Source organism: Lacerta agilis, chromosome 7 (assembly GCF_009819535.1).
Source record: "Lacerta agilis isolate rLacAgi1 chromosome 7, rLacAgi1.pri, whole genome shotgun sequence".
Lineage (NCBI taxonomy): Eukaryota > Metazoa > Chordata > Lepidosauria > Squamata > Lacertidae > Lacerta > Lacerta agilis.
In genome coordinates, this window is record NC_046318.1 from 39,194,949 (window position 1) to 39,210,822 (window position 15,874).

The 15,874-nt window shown below is 40.0% G+C and overlaps 1 protein-coding gene across 3 annotated transcripts in view; it reads right to left on the reverse strand.

Annotated features, from left to right (window-relative positions):
* Positions 1 to 15,874, reverse strand: part of ANKRD12 (ankyrin repeat domain 12) — a 55,059-nt gene that overhangs the window by 21,693 nt on the left and 17,492 nt on the right. The window contains exons 2-5 of one of the 3 annotated variants that reach the window (XM_033154902.1): positions 14,952 to 15,046; positions 11,951 to 12,087; positions 4,057 to 4,204; positions 1,491 to 1,559 (exon numbers count right to left, since the gene is read on the reverse strand). In XM_033154902.1, coding sequence (XP_033010793.1) covers positions 1,491 to 1,559; positions 4,057 to 4,204; positions 11,951 to 12,037 — 304 coding nt within the window. In that variant the 5' untranslated portion in view covers positions 12,038 to 12,087; positions 14,952 to 15,046. Of the gene's footprint in view, positions 1 to 1,490; positions 1,560 to 4,056; positions 4,205 to 11,950; positions 12,088 to 14,951; positions 15,047 to 15,874 lie in introns of those variants that run through there. The other 2 variants (XM_033154903.1, XM_033154904.1) reach the window with 2 other exon arrangements.

Genomic DNA, 15,874 nt, shown 5'->3' on the forward strand with positions numbered 1-15,874 from the left:
TTATAGGAAAAACATTTGTCACATAGATTTAACTTTCAGTTTACAATGGATTCTAAACACATATCTATATATATAAAAACGTTCAAGATGGGTCGTTTGATGTGGCCGCAATGCTCTGTAACCGCTTGACCGATTGCCTTCAAATTTGGACACAACATTCCTTGGCCATATTGGAAGGTTCTTAGGTACCTAGATTGCAAAAATATCACACCTTTCCCAGGTAAATTTGTGAATTTGTGCAAAAAAGCGCCCTCCAGTGGACGTCAAAGACCACAGGCTGTGATATATTTCAGAGCTTACAGGGTTAAAACTGCTCTGATCACATGACGTGCTGTTTTTCTGTGAGTCAGGCTTTGGGACGCTTTCTCTTTCTGTTCTGCTGTGCCGGGAGTTAGCCATGCCGGGTTGTTTGTGCTGTAAATAATAAAACTTCTACGTAAGGAAGAAGCCGGCTCCTGAGAGATTTATTGCTGCAGCTCCTTTACACATAGACCATCTTCCTGCTACGTGAGTGACTGTGAAATAGCTAAAATTGCTCTGCTAACAGCCCAGAAACTGGGAATGGAACGTAGCAAAACTGAAAGCATGCTGGACACCATTGCTGGTTCTGGAGAACCACGAAAGCAGGGTCGTGTGCACGGGGGACGGAGCTAGCATTTTTACCAGAGGCAGGCAGCATTTCAAATGGAGAAACTGTGGGGAGGGAAGCGAAAACGGGGTCTCCTTCGGGGGGGGGGGGGGTCAGGCAGCCCAGGAGGAGAGAGGAGAGGGAGGGAGGGGGGGTCGTCAGAGGGAAGCCGCACACAAACTAAAGAGAGAGAGTCCGTGACGAGAGAGGACGGGGGGGGGGGGGGAACGGGAGAGGAAAAACAACAGGTGACGGGGAAATCTCAGGGCTGTTTCCACAAAATGAGCCACAGCAACGCGTGGCCAGGTCTACTAGTCTGTTATAACAACTAAAAATATATCTAATACAATAATTGGAAATATTTTGAAAATCATCTTAGGGTTATAATCAACTAAGTCATACTTAGAGTACGCATAATAAAATCAATTTACTTAAGGGTCTACTCTGGATATGACTTGGCTGGATATCATTCATTCACATTCACATTCACACACACACACACACACACACACACACACACATTTACTTGCTGTGCATTACTTTTTCCATTTGTCTTTTAATATTATAATTATTCAGCATTAAACATTTTCTCCCTGAAGAAGTTACTGGTTACCACATGGTAGCTGCCATCTTCCAACACAGATGTGAAGGGATTTTATTAACAGGAAATAATATTCCTGTACATGCTTAAGTTTCATGGCAATTTTGGATTCTCCAGTGAAAAGTAACATAAAGCCTATATTAACACATAAAGTATTTGCAAGGAGATTTATAGGCACAAAAAACAACTAATGAAAACTACTGTAAATATGTGAATAGGGAGAAGTGCAGCTATTTTAAGTATACCTGATAATGCATTTACCTGAATATGTCCTGTAAGTAGATATTAATCTCTCCCCCCAGTTTTCATTTGTATGTCCTGGATCTGAATCTACAGAGTGAAGAAGACACGGGAGAAAAGGGGTGGAGGAGAGCAAGGAAGTGTGGCATACAATATAGATATATGGACATGCCACTTTTTTGTTATTTCTGCAGAATCCTTATGCTAGCTTTACAGTGTCTAGAAAATTAAGAATTCATACCATTGCTAAACAGTCTAAAGCAGTAACAAATTGTGATTTTACAGGGAAATATTGCAGAACACTTGTAGAGAACATACTGTATTTCATCATAGAAGTTCTTGAGTACATGATGGACAAACACCAGAATGAAACAACTATGTAGGAGGAGTCTGAGATTCACAACATTTTAAGAATTCCAGAGCATACCGGTATGTATTACAGCATGTTTCAACAGAATTTTTTTGTTATTGTGGAATATAATCCAGAGATGGATGGAACTATTAAAGTTTGGCCCATCCCAGAGATGGATGGAACTATTAAAGTTTGGCCCATCCCAGGTCTCAGAGGAGGTAGACCTCAGGCTGTGTATGCACAACATTTTATTCTAAAAGCAATGGAGACTGAGTATTTGTTTTTTTCTGTGTAGTCCACACAGAATCTAATCTGTTGCATATTTTTGGCCCCTGAAAAGTGCTTCTTGAGAAACTGATTTCATTCAGAAAATAAAAGCTCATTGATTCTGCATTACCCTGCCACTAGTGTATACATATGAAAACAAATGTAGACAGTTCTGGCAACTGGGAGTGTTCCTACATCTGCACATTGTGGCTGGGCGCATACCTATATCACAATAACCACTACCTTTTTTTCATTTATGTGGAGCATGTTTAGGGAGGAAAAGGTGTGGATAACGTAATCAAGGAGAGGGTTTTCAAAAATGTTTATCAAGAAATCTCAGTCGCTCTACATCATTGGCTGTGGTATAAAGCTCTGCTGGCATTCCAATGCAAACAGAGGGAATTATCCTGTCAGTACAAAGGTTTCCACTTCTGTAATGAGACCTCCCCCTCTCTCCTCCCTCACTCTTCCCAAATCTGCTCCAGATATTGAGAGAACACTTAGAACAGGTTTAGGGGGCACACAGGGGAAGGGGGGGAGTTCTGTTGCACATGTAGAAATCCTTGCATTGACAGAGCATTTATGTGGTCCTCCACAGGACACAATCCAAGGCTTCCAACAATTCATAAGACACTTCAAAAGCATAAGATATGTTTAACAAATAGCAAATCATGCCAAACCTAAGACTTAATTACTACTTTTTATACTTCCAAAGAACCAAATCTAATAAACACCAGGTTTAAATATTAGGAATAACTTTCTGACAGTAAGAGCCGTTCAACAGTGGAACGGACTCCCTCAAAATGTGGTGGACTCTCCATTGGAGGTTTTTAAGCTGAGGTTGGATGGCCATCTGTCATGGAAGCTGTATCTGAGATTCCTGCATTGCAGGGGGTTGGACTAGATGACCCTTGGGGTCTCTTCCAACTCTACAATTCTATGATAAAGTTTATACCAGCTAACAGAGCATTAAGTTATCTGTATTAATGTCTAAAATCTTTAGTGAAATATATTGCTATAGCTAAAACAGGGAAGTCCCAAACATTTTGCAGATTTCATTCCAAGAGCAAGCTGATATCAGTTTCTTTGGGAAGTTTTAGTTTAGATTCAGGTTTGGTTAAGATTGTTAAGGAGACAGTTCTGGTCACCTCACATCAAAATGGATATTGTAGAAGTGCAAAAGGTTTACAAAAGGGGAGTAAGGGGGGCATGATAGAGATGTATAATATTATGCATGGTGTGGAGAAAGTTGATAGGAAACCGTTTTCCACCCTTTCTCATAATACTAGAATCTGGGGCCATCCAGTGAGGCTGAATGTCAAAAGATTCACAACACGCAAAAATAACACTCTTCTTCACACAATGTATGATTAAATTATGGAATTTGTTCCCATAAGATGCAGTGATGGCCACCAATGTTGGATGACTTAAACAAAGGATTAGTTAAATTAATAGAAGAATGAAGCTATCAATGGCTATGTGCCATGATAGCTACATTCTATTTCCACATGAGTATGTTTCTGGGAAGCACAAATGGGGAAGAGTGCTATTGCACTCTGGCCCTGCTTGTGTGATTTTCACAGACATCTGATTGGCCACTGTGAGAACAGAATGCTGGACTAGATGGGCCTTTCGTCTGATTCAGCAGGACTCATTTTATGTTCTTCTCTATTCTGAATGAACTGAAGCTTCTAAACTGTCTTATGCACCATTCCAAGTAGAGCACATTATGGTAAGGGAAGCTGAAAGCAGTAAGATTTTAATAACATATATAATGGGCAGACTGTTCATTTAATAGGTGCACTAGGAAAAGAAGGTAAGAAGAACTGTGCAGCTAGATTAATGATTGACAAGTGGGATATAAGCAAGCACTTCACTATTTACTTTTTAATCTTTGGTGAAGGTTTATTATAGCAAATCTATCATAAGCGCAATGAATTCAAGAGGAAAAAATAAAACTGGCTCTACCTGTGTCTGAATTTCGATCTTCATTTCTGGATGGACTAACATTAAACTGAAGTTTACGTTTCATGGAAGACTTTTCTTTCATCTCCTTTCCCACATCACTCCTATCCACTTTGGCAGTTTTGGTGTAGGAGGCAATCTTGTCCTTGCTCTGATATAAACAGAGTTACAAGTACAATCTTTAGATAAAACTATTAACAGCGCCTTTTTTAAAAAGTAAAAATAAACACATTCTATGAAAAACCGGTTAACTAATAGAAGAATTACTGTATATTCTGGCATATAAAACTACTTTTTAATCCAGGAAAATCTTCTCAAAAGTTGGGGGTCGTCTTATACGCCGGGTGAAGAATCTGCGGTCGAGTATATCTCAAACTCTATATTTTAACTGGAAAAGTTGGGGGTTGTCTTATACGCCCAGTCGTCTTATACGCCGGAAAATACGGACACCTCTAATCTGTTCCTCAGATTACAACAATCTAGGATTACTAGGCTTTACTACAGATTTACTACAGCAAATACAGAACAGAATAGTAATGGAATGCTAAAGAATCTTGCACCATCTTATGCTTTCTGCCATAAGTAATAAAGAAAATAAAGCATGTTACAAATAAATTAAAAGCATAAATAAAAAACAAAATCAAGTTTAAAAAAGGAGAGTAAAACTGTTATTGTGCAAAACTGAGACAGAATAAAGACTAGTGAAGCCGAAAGCTAAGTGCCTTGTTATATCACAGAAAAACACTAGGAACAAAACAGCTAATGCAGTCAACACATGTGTAAAAATATTTCACTGAACTCAGAAGTACATTTTGATAGACGTTTGTGATTCAGTTCCTACAACTATAATTGTAGCCAGTTGACTGTACAAAGTCTGCTTTCTTAACAATATAAATTACAAGTGTATCTGCCTATGAAGACAACATTAGTTTTCTAAATATACACAAAAAAATACAATAGCAGGTTGGATAAATGCTTAGATCTTATTCTTTTCTCAGACTCAGTCCTTTTCTCAATAAAGGGTGGATTGGGCAAGCAGTAGATAAACATACCAGACACAATAATTATTTCAGGGGTGGTTTAAATTAATCTGTCCCCAACTAGTTTTTCTGTCTCCACCCCTGCCTCTTTTTCTGTATTTCCCACTGCACTCTGTTTCAGGGTGGAAATAACTGACCAGTGGCGTAGCAAGGGCGGGGCGATGGGAGCGGGGCACCCTGGGTTCCAGCCTGGAGGGGGCAGTGCCCAAGCCGAGCTCCACCGCCCGCTTGCAAATCTGCTCCGCGGCCCGTCAGGGGCTTGCACACTGGCAGCACGCCACTATGGAGTGTTGCGCACTGCCGGCAGGCCCTGAGCAAGCTGTGGAGCGAGGCTGCCTACCCCCGCTTCGTCCGTCTTCCCCTGCTTCTGCTGCTGCCCCCCCAACGCAAGAGCAGGGATCGGAGCCGCAGTTGAGAGGCGCTGCGCTGCGATACGCCTCTACTGCAGGCTCCGGTCCCAGCTCTTGCATGGGGGGGGGGGCAGCGGCAGGGGCAGGGGCAGACGGACAAGCGGTCGAAAGGAGCTGCTCCTGCTCGTCCGTCTGTACTCCTCCTCCTCCCACTGCCGCCACCGCTATTCCCCTGCGTCTGGGGAGAAGGGACGGGGGAGGAGGAGGGCGCGATCCCAACGCTCCTCCTGCTCCCGCTGCGACCACTGCCATTCCCCTTCGTCCGGGGAGAAGGGATGGGGGGGGGAGGAGAGAGAGCCTCTCTGCCCCCACCTCTGCCAGCCTGCCTCCTCTCACTCCTCACTCTGGCTGAAGGGGTGCGCACTGCTTGCTTGCCCGCCCGCCTGCCTGTCTTCCTTCCCGTCAAAAAGCTGCCCTTCCAGTAGCACCTTAGAGACCAACTAAGTATGTTCTTGGTATGAGCTTTTGTGTGCATGCTCATACCAAGAACATACTTAGTTAGTCTCTAAGGTGCTACTGGAAGGAATTTTTTATTTTGTTTTGACTATGGCAGACCAACACGGCTACCTACCTGTAACTCTAATTATGATTACATTTGTAACTTTAACGAGCTTGTGTGTATTGATATTTACTACATGTTTTATGAAGGGGGAAGCTTTCAGAGCAGGCAGCATTAAGGCAAGAAGATCGCTCCCTCCTCATATCTTCTTTCCCCTCCCGCGGCAGACTTGTGGCTTGCAAATGGGCGCATTCAATTAAAAAAAAATGCCCTTGGCAAGGATGGAGCGCAGGTAAAGCTCCCCTTTGATGCCATTTGCGGCTGCTCATTGGATGGCTGGCGGCCGGCGGTGCCTGCCACTGGCCACTTTGTTCTCTCAGACAGAACATTCCCCTGCTGGCCTTGTGGCTCTTGAGTGGCAGCAGCAGCAGCAGCTCCTACTATACCGAGCAAGCCGTGGAGCTAGGGCACCGACAGCGCGCTGCTCCCAGAGCGCAAGTGCAGTGTGTGTTGGACACATGCATCGTACTCTGCGTATGCGCTCCACAGAGCAACACCCTGCCCCCGGGTGCCCCCAGGTTTGTCGCCCCGGGTGGCCAAGCAGCTTCCTCCGCCACTGTAACTGACCTAAAAAGTTGGCACCTGGCATGGTGCTTGACAGTGCTAGTGGCATCACTTCCAACTGAGGGAGCTCCTGTGAAAAGTGAGACAGCTTGAGAAGCATTATCACAGAACTCTGGGGCACCCAAGCCTCACTTTTTGCAGGAGTTAAGTTCTGTTTAACAGCATGCCAGGTGTTGTTGCCCACCTGACAGGCTTCATGTGTCACTTCACGTGGAGCACCTGTCAGACACAGAAGTGCTTCCAATTTGGCAGGTGTTCCCTTTAGTAATAGAATATAATCTTCATTACCCTGGGGGTGCCCATCCATTATGGATGGACTGGATCTACTAGGGATAGTCAAATCTGTTGCCATTGGTTTCCCATATTCTCCATTATTATGTTCCGTTTGCTACATTTCCACATCAGTTTGATTTTAAAAAAATCAAACATTTTAGTATGCAGTTCTCATAATATAAACAAGCAAATTTCTGTAATATGCATTTTTGTACTCTTTTTTTGGTTGAAGAACTGTATCAAAAAAAATGGAGCTATGTGAATATAAAAGCATAGCTATTGTTTTGGTTTACAGATTGTTTCCAGAAATGCAAATTAGGTAGATTAGCATTAAAATGTGAATGACATCCAATTTCTTCCCCATCCATGGAGTCCAGCTCTAGGGGATAATCCAATTTCTCCATGTTGAAAAAAGTTGGCCAGCCCCCATCTATTAAAATGTTTACTATGCTGAATATTGAGGAACTAGTAGGTAGAAAACAGAGCAGATGTGAAACAGCATTTACTTTAAGTTTTTTTAAAAAAAATATCTTAGCTTTCTTATGTCATGAAAATTACTGCTATGAAGCAGACAATATTAATTAATGAAAGCAAAATTCTTTAAAATATTCACATAAAATATATGTAGTAAGTACAATTCTAAATTTCAATCCGACTTAGCATCTTAAACAGAGCAATTAATATTTTTAATGGATTTTCAAAACCAGAAAACAAACTAATCATTTCCCATGGCTTGTTCATTCAGAATTTTTAAGTTATATTTTTCAAACTAAAGTTGTCTGCTCATCTAATAATACTGAACAAATGTAGGCAAGCAGATTACACTAAATTTCACTCAATGTAGCCATGATTATGTCTGTTAGAGAAACTGCTTTTTCATGAATCGTCACTAATAGGCAGCAATACATGGAATATATTTTACTTGCCACAATCTTGCTACCGTATCTTAAATTTACACCGTATTTTCAGAGCAATACAACAATCCACCGTAATAATTTGTAACTTATTTTCTTTTAAAAATCTTGAATACCACCAATTATGAAACTATCCAGTTAAAGGCTAATTACAAAGCTGATACTTAAACTGTTAATTATCAATATTTCTCTGCAGCTCATTGGAGACATAGGCCTGGAGGTCACAGCAGGAGTTGCAACATCATTAGGCAATGCTATGTGACTGCTGTTGATCTCATTCCACTAGATAGCTAAGATTATAGCTGTAAAGGATGCTACAATCAAAGACCATAGCCCCAGGGATATACGGACCGTAGTAGATCTGGATACTGTATATGAAACCAACTTTAAAAGTACATGGATGATGGAGGAACCATTTTGTGCCCTAGCTGTTAGGATTGTGAACTGGAAATTAAAGGGCTGTTATACCATCCTGGTTAGTTACTATCCACATTTTAGCTTAGCAAGGCAACAAGTTGCCTGTGTCAAATAAAAAAATTCCCCAAGTAGCTTGGTGTAACTAATATTGCCATCATTCTGGGTTGGCATTGTTGAAAGAACTCAAATATGCAGCTGATACAGTGCAGCTCTATATTTGTACAAGTTGATCTGATGACCTCTCAAGGTCATTTCCATCCTATTCTCAAGAATGTCCATCATTGAAATTCAGGATGCATACTACTATGATAAGGGTAATTTTAAGTAGGCTGGTTTTCTACTGCTTGGAGGAGCTTGGACCTGATGCCACTTGAGAGCACTTTAATTTCTCAGATTCTATCACTTTAAGATATACGGATCATGGAAATTTTTCATGTTAGTTCTTATGGAAATCTGATCCTTCACTCTCAAAGGTTTTGTATCTAAAGTACACTTAGCCACTACTCAAAGGAGTGGAATGTACAAGGTGGCTTCACTGTTTTCTCAAAAAAGGGATCAAAACCAGCTTACTCCAACACAAATCAAAGACACAAAAAGAATAAAAAGACGGCTACACAGATTCACAGCACTCCTGACATGTTTCCAACACTTTGGTGTGTTAAAGCATAAATATTTTTCTCAGCAGTTGTTACTAGAGAGTATTAACACAGTTTTTTCCCTTGCTAAAGAAACATTTTTCAATAATCTGTGCTGCCATCTTTTTGATTTTTTAGGATATGAAAAATCCCTAGGTATATGGCCTTGATCATTGTATCCTCCTGAACTGGCTCTGTGGGATGGGAACTCAGGACACTGTTTTGTAGTTGGTTTCAGAGAGCAGCATTCTGTGCTGCCAGGTGCTGCAGGGTACCATTATTTAACATCTATATGAATCTGTTGCGAGCACTCATTAGGGGTACTTGGATGAGGTGGCATCAGTACACTGATTATACCCACCTCTATTTTTCAGTAACATTTGAATTGGGAGAGGCCTTGCAAGCCCAGGACCAGCACCTGGACTCAGTGCTGTGCCAATTAAGGACCAATAAATTGACTACCGGCAAGAGAAAGCTCTGTACTATGGGTGGGCTGTGCTTGAATTCCCATTCTTTTTTATTGTAGTGAATGTGTTTTGCAATAAGAGGAGGAACAAATAATTGAAGGAAGCAATTAATTTCATTCTCCCTGGAGAGAGAACAGGGAACAGATGCGAGACAATTAATAATCTGTTCCCTACCCCCATCCCCATGCTAAACTAAGCCAGAAGCAATAAAACAGGCTAAACTTGTGAACAGGAAGCTTTCAAGCAATTGCACAATATCAGGTTTTTGAGGAAATAAAAAAGATTTGGAAATACAATTTAAAGAAAAACCCAGAATCCTTTTTGTTGGGGATAGTAGATGAGGAGATAATTGAACAGGTTGAAAAATTATTCTTATACGAAACAGCTGCAGCAAGAACCTTGATCGCAACGTACTGGAAAAAACAAGTGCTGAAAATTGAAGAATTGCAGGAGAAAGTATTTAGTTACATAGATTTGACAAAATTGACAGATTCGATCAGGGGATGCAGCAACCAAAAATTCCAGAAAAGTTGAGAAAATTTTGGTGAGTACATGAAAAAGGAATGCCCCACACTGAAGTATTGGATCTGTTTCTAAATATTCCGCATGAAGTAATATAAGGTAGGAGGGATAAATGAATCAGATAGAGGATAATAAATAAGAGGAAGAGATATCAACGCAGTTAAAATTAAAGGGAATTTGGAAAACCCGACAGGAAGCCAAGTGGAAGTCAAGTGATGGGTGTGGAGTAATTGATATGTGTTGAACGAATGTTGGGACATATATAGAATAGAATAGGATAAGAGAAATACAGTGGTACCTCGCTAGATGAATGCCTCGCTAGACGAAAAACTCGCTAGACGAAAGGCATTCGCTAGCGAAAGGCTGTCTCGCAAGACGAATTTTTCTATGGGCTTGCCTCGCAAGACGAAAAATTTCCGCTCCCCCCCCGTCAAATCGCTATTCCCCTGTTGGTGCTTTGCAAGACGAAAAATTTGCTCTACGACAGCACTCGCAGAACGAATTAATTTCGTCTTGCGAGGCACCACTGTAGAAAGGGAGAAAAACGATAAATTAGTAGAAGTGCTGATAAATATTAAGTTTTATGATTTAACATGTTTTTTCTTTTGCTTTATTTGTCTATTTGATATGTAAGGTTAGATATAATTTGTTTAAAATGTAATTTGTTATGTTTGGTTAAGACTTAGTCTCAGATATGTTCTGAGATATGATCTGTTTATTTGGCTTTTCTGTTTTCTTGGTATGATGCTTATATTTGTTTTAATTTTAAAACTTCAATAAAGATTTTTTTTTTTAAAAAAAAAACCTAAATGGCACATGTTCACAATGTCCAATTATTATCAAATGTTTACCAGAAATCAGGTTTGAAATAACATGGGATGACAACATAGAATGCATTAATTTGGTAATGAAGTTGTATGGACTAAAAAATTGAGAGAGAAAACACCAGCAATTCCCTCTTCCCACCAATGTGGAAGCAACCTTAATGACAACTATATTTAGCAGAGCCATAGATTCTAAAATTCTAAGTTACCGCACTTCCTTCAGCGTTTTTAACATTTCTCATATTCAGTGGCAGAGGAACCCTCTTCGGCACCCGGGGCGGTGCAGCCCGTACAGACTGCGTATGCACAGCATCCCATACAGAATGCTGCACATGTGCAGTCTGTATGGAATGCCACACATGCGCACCTTGTACGGGCTGCTGCTTGCATGGCGACTGTACAGGCTGCCGTGCGAGCAGCAGCCCGTACGGACGTTGCGCGAGTGTGTGCCCTCAGCCACTCTTCAGCTGGGGGGAAGCAAGGGCCATCTTGTTACCCCTCCCAGATGGAACCCAGGGTGGACCACCTCCTCCGCCCCCCCCTTCCTACGCCCCTGCCCATATTGGTATTTTGGTAATAAACGTGTTTATTTAAACATAAAATAAAATTTATTGGTTAAATGCAATGATTAAACCAGGCTTTCCAAACTTGGTGCCCTCCAAATATTGAATGACTATAACTCTCATCATACCTGACCATTCACCATGCTAGATGAAGTGGAGCACGGTTGGAGTTCTCCAATACCTGGATGTCACCAGGTTGGATTAAGTCAGATAAAAGCAGCTAATAGGCCTACTTTAAACCCTATTGAAAGAAGAAATTAATTTTGGAATACTGTAAGGTAGACAACAGTCTTTTCATAGTACTCTTAATATGATACATACTGAATTCTACTCAAAATAAAATATCAGAAGTTCACAACATAAATCCTTTAAAATGAATGTTGGGTATGTTTCTTTAAAAATCAGAGGGATACTTTGGATAATTCAATGTGGTTCAAGTTTGTGTTTTATCAACTTTAAAATACCTTAAATGTATGTAATGTGATCAGCTATGAGAGAATGCATGAAAAAGTTTCAGGGTGCACCGTGAAAGGGGAGATTATGGTGGGTTTTAGCTCATTACACCACAGGCATAGTTATTTTAGCAAGTACCTCCTACAACTTTGTTTAGTTGCACATAATGCTATCTCTTCTGACTCATACATGTTCTTTGCTTTCAAGAATTTGCCTAGCTGCAATGTAATCTTCTTAATCAAGTTTCTTTTTATACCTTTCTTCCAGTTGGTTTCTCCACCATGGTGCTATCGCTGTCAGAATTTTGAATCTGAACTGCCTTTGCTGACCCAAATCTGGGCATTTTATAGTTGTTCACTGACTTTATCTTGCATCAGAGTGCTCATTATGCATCTGCCAGGGAAAAGACAAGAAAGATGGGGAAAGAAAGGAAGAAAGAAAAAATAAATACCAGCATACTTGAAGTAATCTAAAAGTATTGGGTAACATTTCAGTGTATCTAGATTCATCAGTTTCAGGGGTTTCACAAATATATTTATTCATTAAATTTGTATACCGCCGTTCAACTATAGATCTCAGGGCGATTCACAGCATAAAAATATAAAACAATAACAAAACAAACAAACCAGCAACCACCCCCTCCCACAAACACATTTTAAAGAATATACGATGATACTCAGCCAAAGGCCTGGTTGACCAGGCACCTAAAGGTGTATAATGAAGGTGCCGGGCAAACTTCCCTGTGGTGAGCATTTCACAAATGGGGAGACAATGCAGGAAAGGCCCATTCTCATATTGCCACCCTCCAGAACTTTTGTGGAGGAGGCACACAAAGAAAGGCCTCATATGATGATCACAGAGTCTGGGTTGGTTTATATAGGGAGAGGCAGTCCTTGAGGTATTGAGCTGTTAAGGTTTTGTAGGTCAAAACCAGCACTTTGAATTGGGTCCAGAAACTAATTGGCAACCAGGACAGAATCAATGTAATATTCTCAAATCATCTTGCGCTGATAAGTAACATGACTGCCGAATTCTGCACCAGCTGATGTTCTGAACTGTCTTCAGAGGCAGACCTATGTATAATGTGTTGCAGTAATATAACCTAGAGGTTACCAGAGCATAGACGAAAGTAGTTAGGCTATCCCTATCCAGATAAAGGTGCAGCTGGGCCACCAGCCAAAGCTGATGGAAGGCACTCCATGCCACTGAGGACACCTGAGCCTCAAGTGACAGCAAAAGATCCAGAAGTACCCCCAAGCTACGTACCTGCTCCTTCAGAGGGAGTGTAACCCCATCAAGAGCAGGCAACCTCCCATCCATCTGGTCTAGAGAACCGCCCACTAACAGTGCCTCAGTCTTATCTGGATTGAGCTTCAGTTTGTTGGCTCTCATCCAGTCCATTACCGAGGCAAGACAAGGGTCCAGCACATCCACTGCCACACCTGCAGATGTAAAGGAGAAGTAGAGCTGTGTGTCATCAGCATATTGCTGACAACGTACTCCAAAACTCCAGATTACCCCAGTCAGCAATTTCATGTAGATGTTGAACAGCATAGGGGATAAAATCAAAGCCTGAGGAAACCCACACTGAGGGCTCCACAGGGCTGAAGAACTCTGGAAGCATCAGCCCATGGAAAAATCCACCCAAGCAGGACCAGAACCACTTCAAAGCGGTACCACCCAACCCTAACTCAGACAGCCACTCCAGAAGGATACCATAGTAAACTTAGACTTGTGATGTTCCAGTTCATTTGATTAGATACTGTTATGAAGAAGTATTCACTGATAGGAAGAAAATCAGTGACTGACAACAAATTTAGGTAACTCATATATACTTTCATCAAGATAAGTATTTCTATTCACATTGGCTTGAATCTAAAGTGGCTCCTCCATTCTAATTGGGAAGGGGCATTTCAACCACCTCTCCATTCTACAGCCTCCACACCATATCCTACTCCATTCTGTATGATCCCAGAAAACCGAGAATATTGGGCTTGCCACAGCCACTACACAGTGCATGGTTAACAATTCTGTATATAGGCCAAGAAAAGTTGTCTTGTCCTCATGGTTGTAAACTCATCTTCCCCAAACCATATCTTCTATAGCATATTTACTCTTGTCATTACCATTATTGTTGGCAAAGTATTACATAATTGTGAAAAACTAAATGTTTTGTTAGAAAAACCTAAGTTGAAACGAGCTGGATTTTTCCGGCACTGTGACAGATTGCTATTTTTATTATTATTGTGGCAGTATGCAATTTATTAAATAAATTTGTCTCTCACAAGCATGAACAATAATACTAATTTGGGGCATATGAATATAACAATTACATACTTTTTGTTAAGTCTATATCAGACAGCTTATTACCAATAAGTGATTACACTAGAAATGTTTATTGTATTTGGTTGATACTGATACGTTTTAACGATAGTTTATTTTCTAGCAATTTAAAATGTTATAATGTCTATATTATCAAAATTTATTACTTGGATTGTCATATTATGTTTTGAAATTATCTAGTAATTGAGTGTTATTGTTATGATCTATTGATTTGCATTTTTGTTGTGTTGTGAGTTACTTTGGGCATAATTAATTAGCAAAGCAGAATTGAAATAATAAAAATAAAATAGTAATATATCTTGTCCAGCATTTTTTCCTCATTTTTCCTATGACCATATTTCAAAAATGGTGGTCTTCATTCCCACCCTAAATGGAAGCATATCCCTCTTTGTTTACAAACCTCCAGTAACAGACTTTGCATTATATACATCAGTTTAACCAAAGTTTAGGACCATACATCCAAGCAACAGTTTTATAGAGTATTCTGTCATATACACTGAAATTGATCTAAAAGGGTTCCTTGCCAAGTTGCATTCCAGCAGTGACCTTCCATTTCTCCTTTTAAGCTTTGCTCCCACAATTTTTGAGCCCCAAATTAGCACCTGTAGAACTTTCAATTAAAATGTAAATTTTGGAGACTAAGCTTCTGTAGGCATCCTTAGCTTCTACCACTAGTTTTTTTAATGGCACTAAATGTCTAAGAGGCTTTTACTTAATTGTGGGATTAGAAATGAAATATTGTATCTGATCTGATGGATTGTACCTCCAAATCCTGAAATGTTGCTTCAATATGCACAAACATTCCTTTCTTAATATCAGAAAGTAAAAGGTTCACAATAAGAAGTCATGGATTTTCATTTTTCAACAAAAAAACCAAGCTGTGACAAGTGAGGTAACAAACAAAAGGAGATTACCTAAAGTGGAATCACAGTTGTTAGTTCCAGACTGCTAGCACTATTCAAACTTGAGGTCAGCTTATTGTAGCTAGCATGAAATATCCAAAGCAGATCTAAATAAAAATTATTACAATTACTAAATAAGTAAATAAGATAATTAAGAATTGTAGCCAACCATTTTCTCAAAATACAAATATGGTAAACAAATGCTCTAATAAATCCTAACATTATTTCCTAAATACTTCTAGCTATATTACTGTGTAAATGAAAATAAAATATTACTTAACACATACTCTGTGTGGTTCAACTCAGAAAGAAGCAATGATAATGTTAGTGCCATGTTATATTCCAGTTAACATTTTTCATGTTACATATGCAATGCCTGATGACTTGCATATGAATGTATAAAGTAGTGCATTGAAAAAAAAACTGTGGAGCGATGATGTGAGATAATATGAAAGTTCTATTCATACTCTTTGATTTGTGATGGCTCATTCATACATATAGTCACCACTGCTTGCTGCAGTAATTAGATGAGGAATATGCACTTGTGAGCCAGCCTTAAGCCAGTCAATAAACCATGCTGAATCTCCGAGTATGCATATCATGCAGCCTAGTTCCATTATGCTAGGGTCCTTGATACCAGTTACAGTAGGATTACATCAGCAAAACTTGGCTGGAATCCTATGAACTCACGACAGAAGTGAAGAAAGCAAAGTAATAGCAGAACAAACAAGAAATAACAGCAATACCAACATTCTCACTGCATTCTTGCACCCACCCGCCTCATCAAGGGTACATAGAGAATGACCCCAAATTATTAATGCACAGGACGCACCACTCAGCACATGGCAATGAAAGAACAAACCCATTATTTTATCTGCAGCAAGACACAAAGAGGAAAAAGCTTAAAATAATGTGCTTTATAATTCAATTTTATC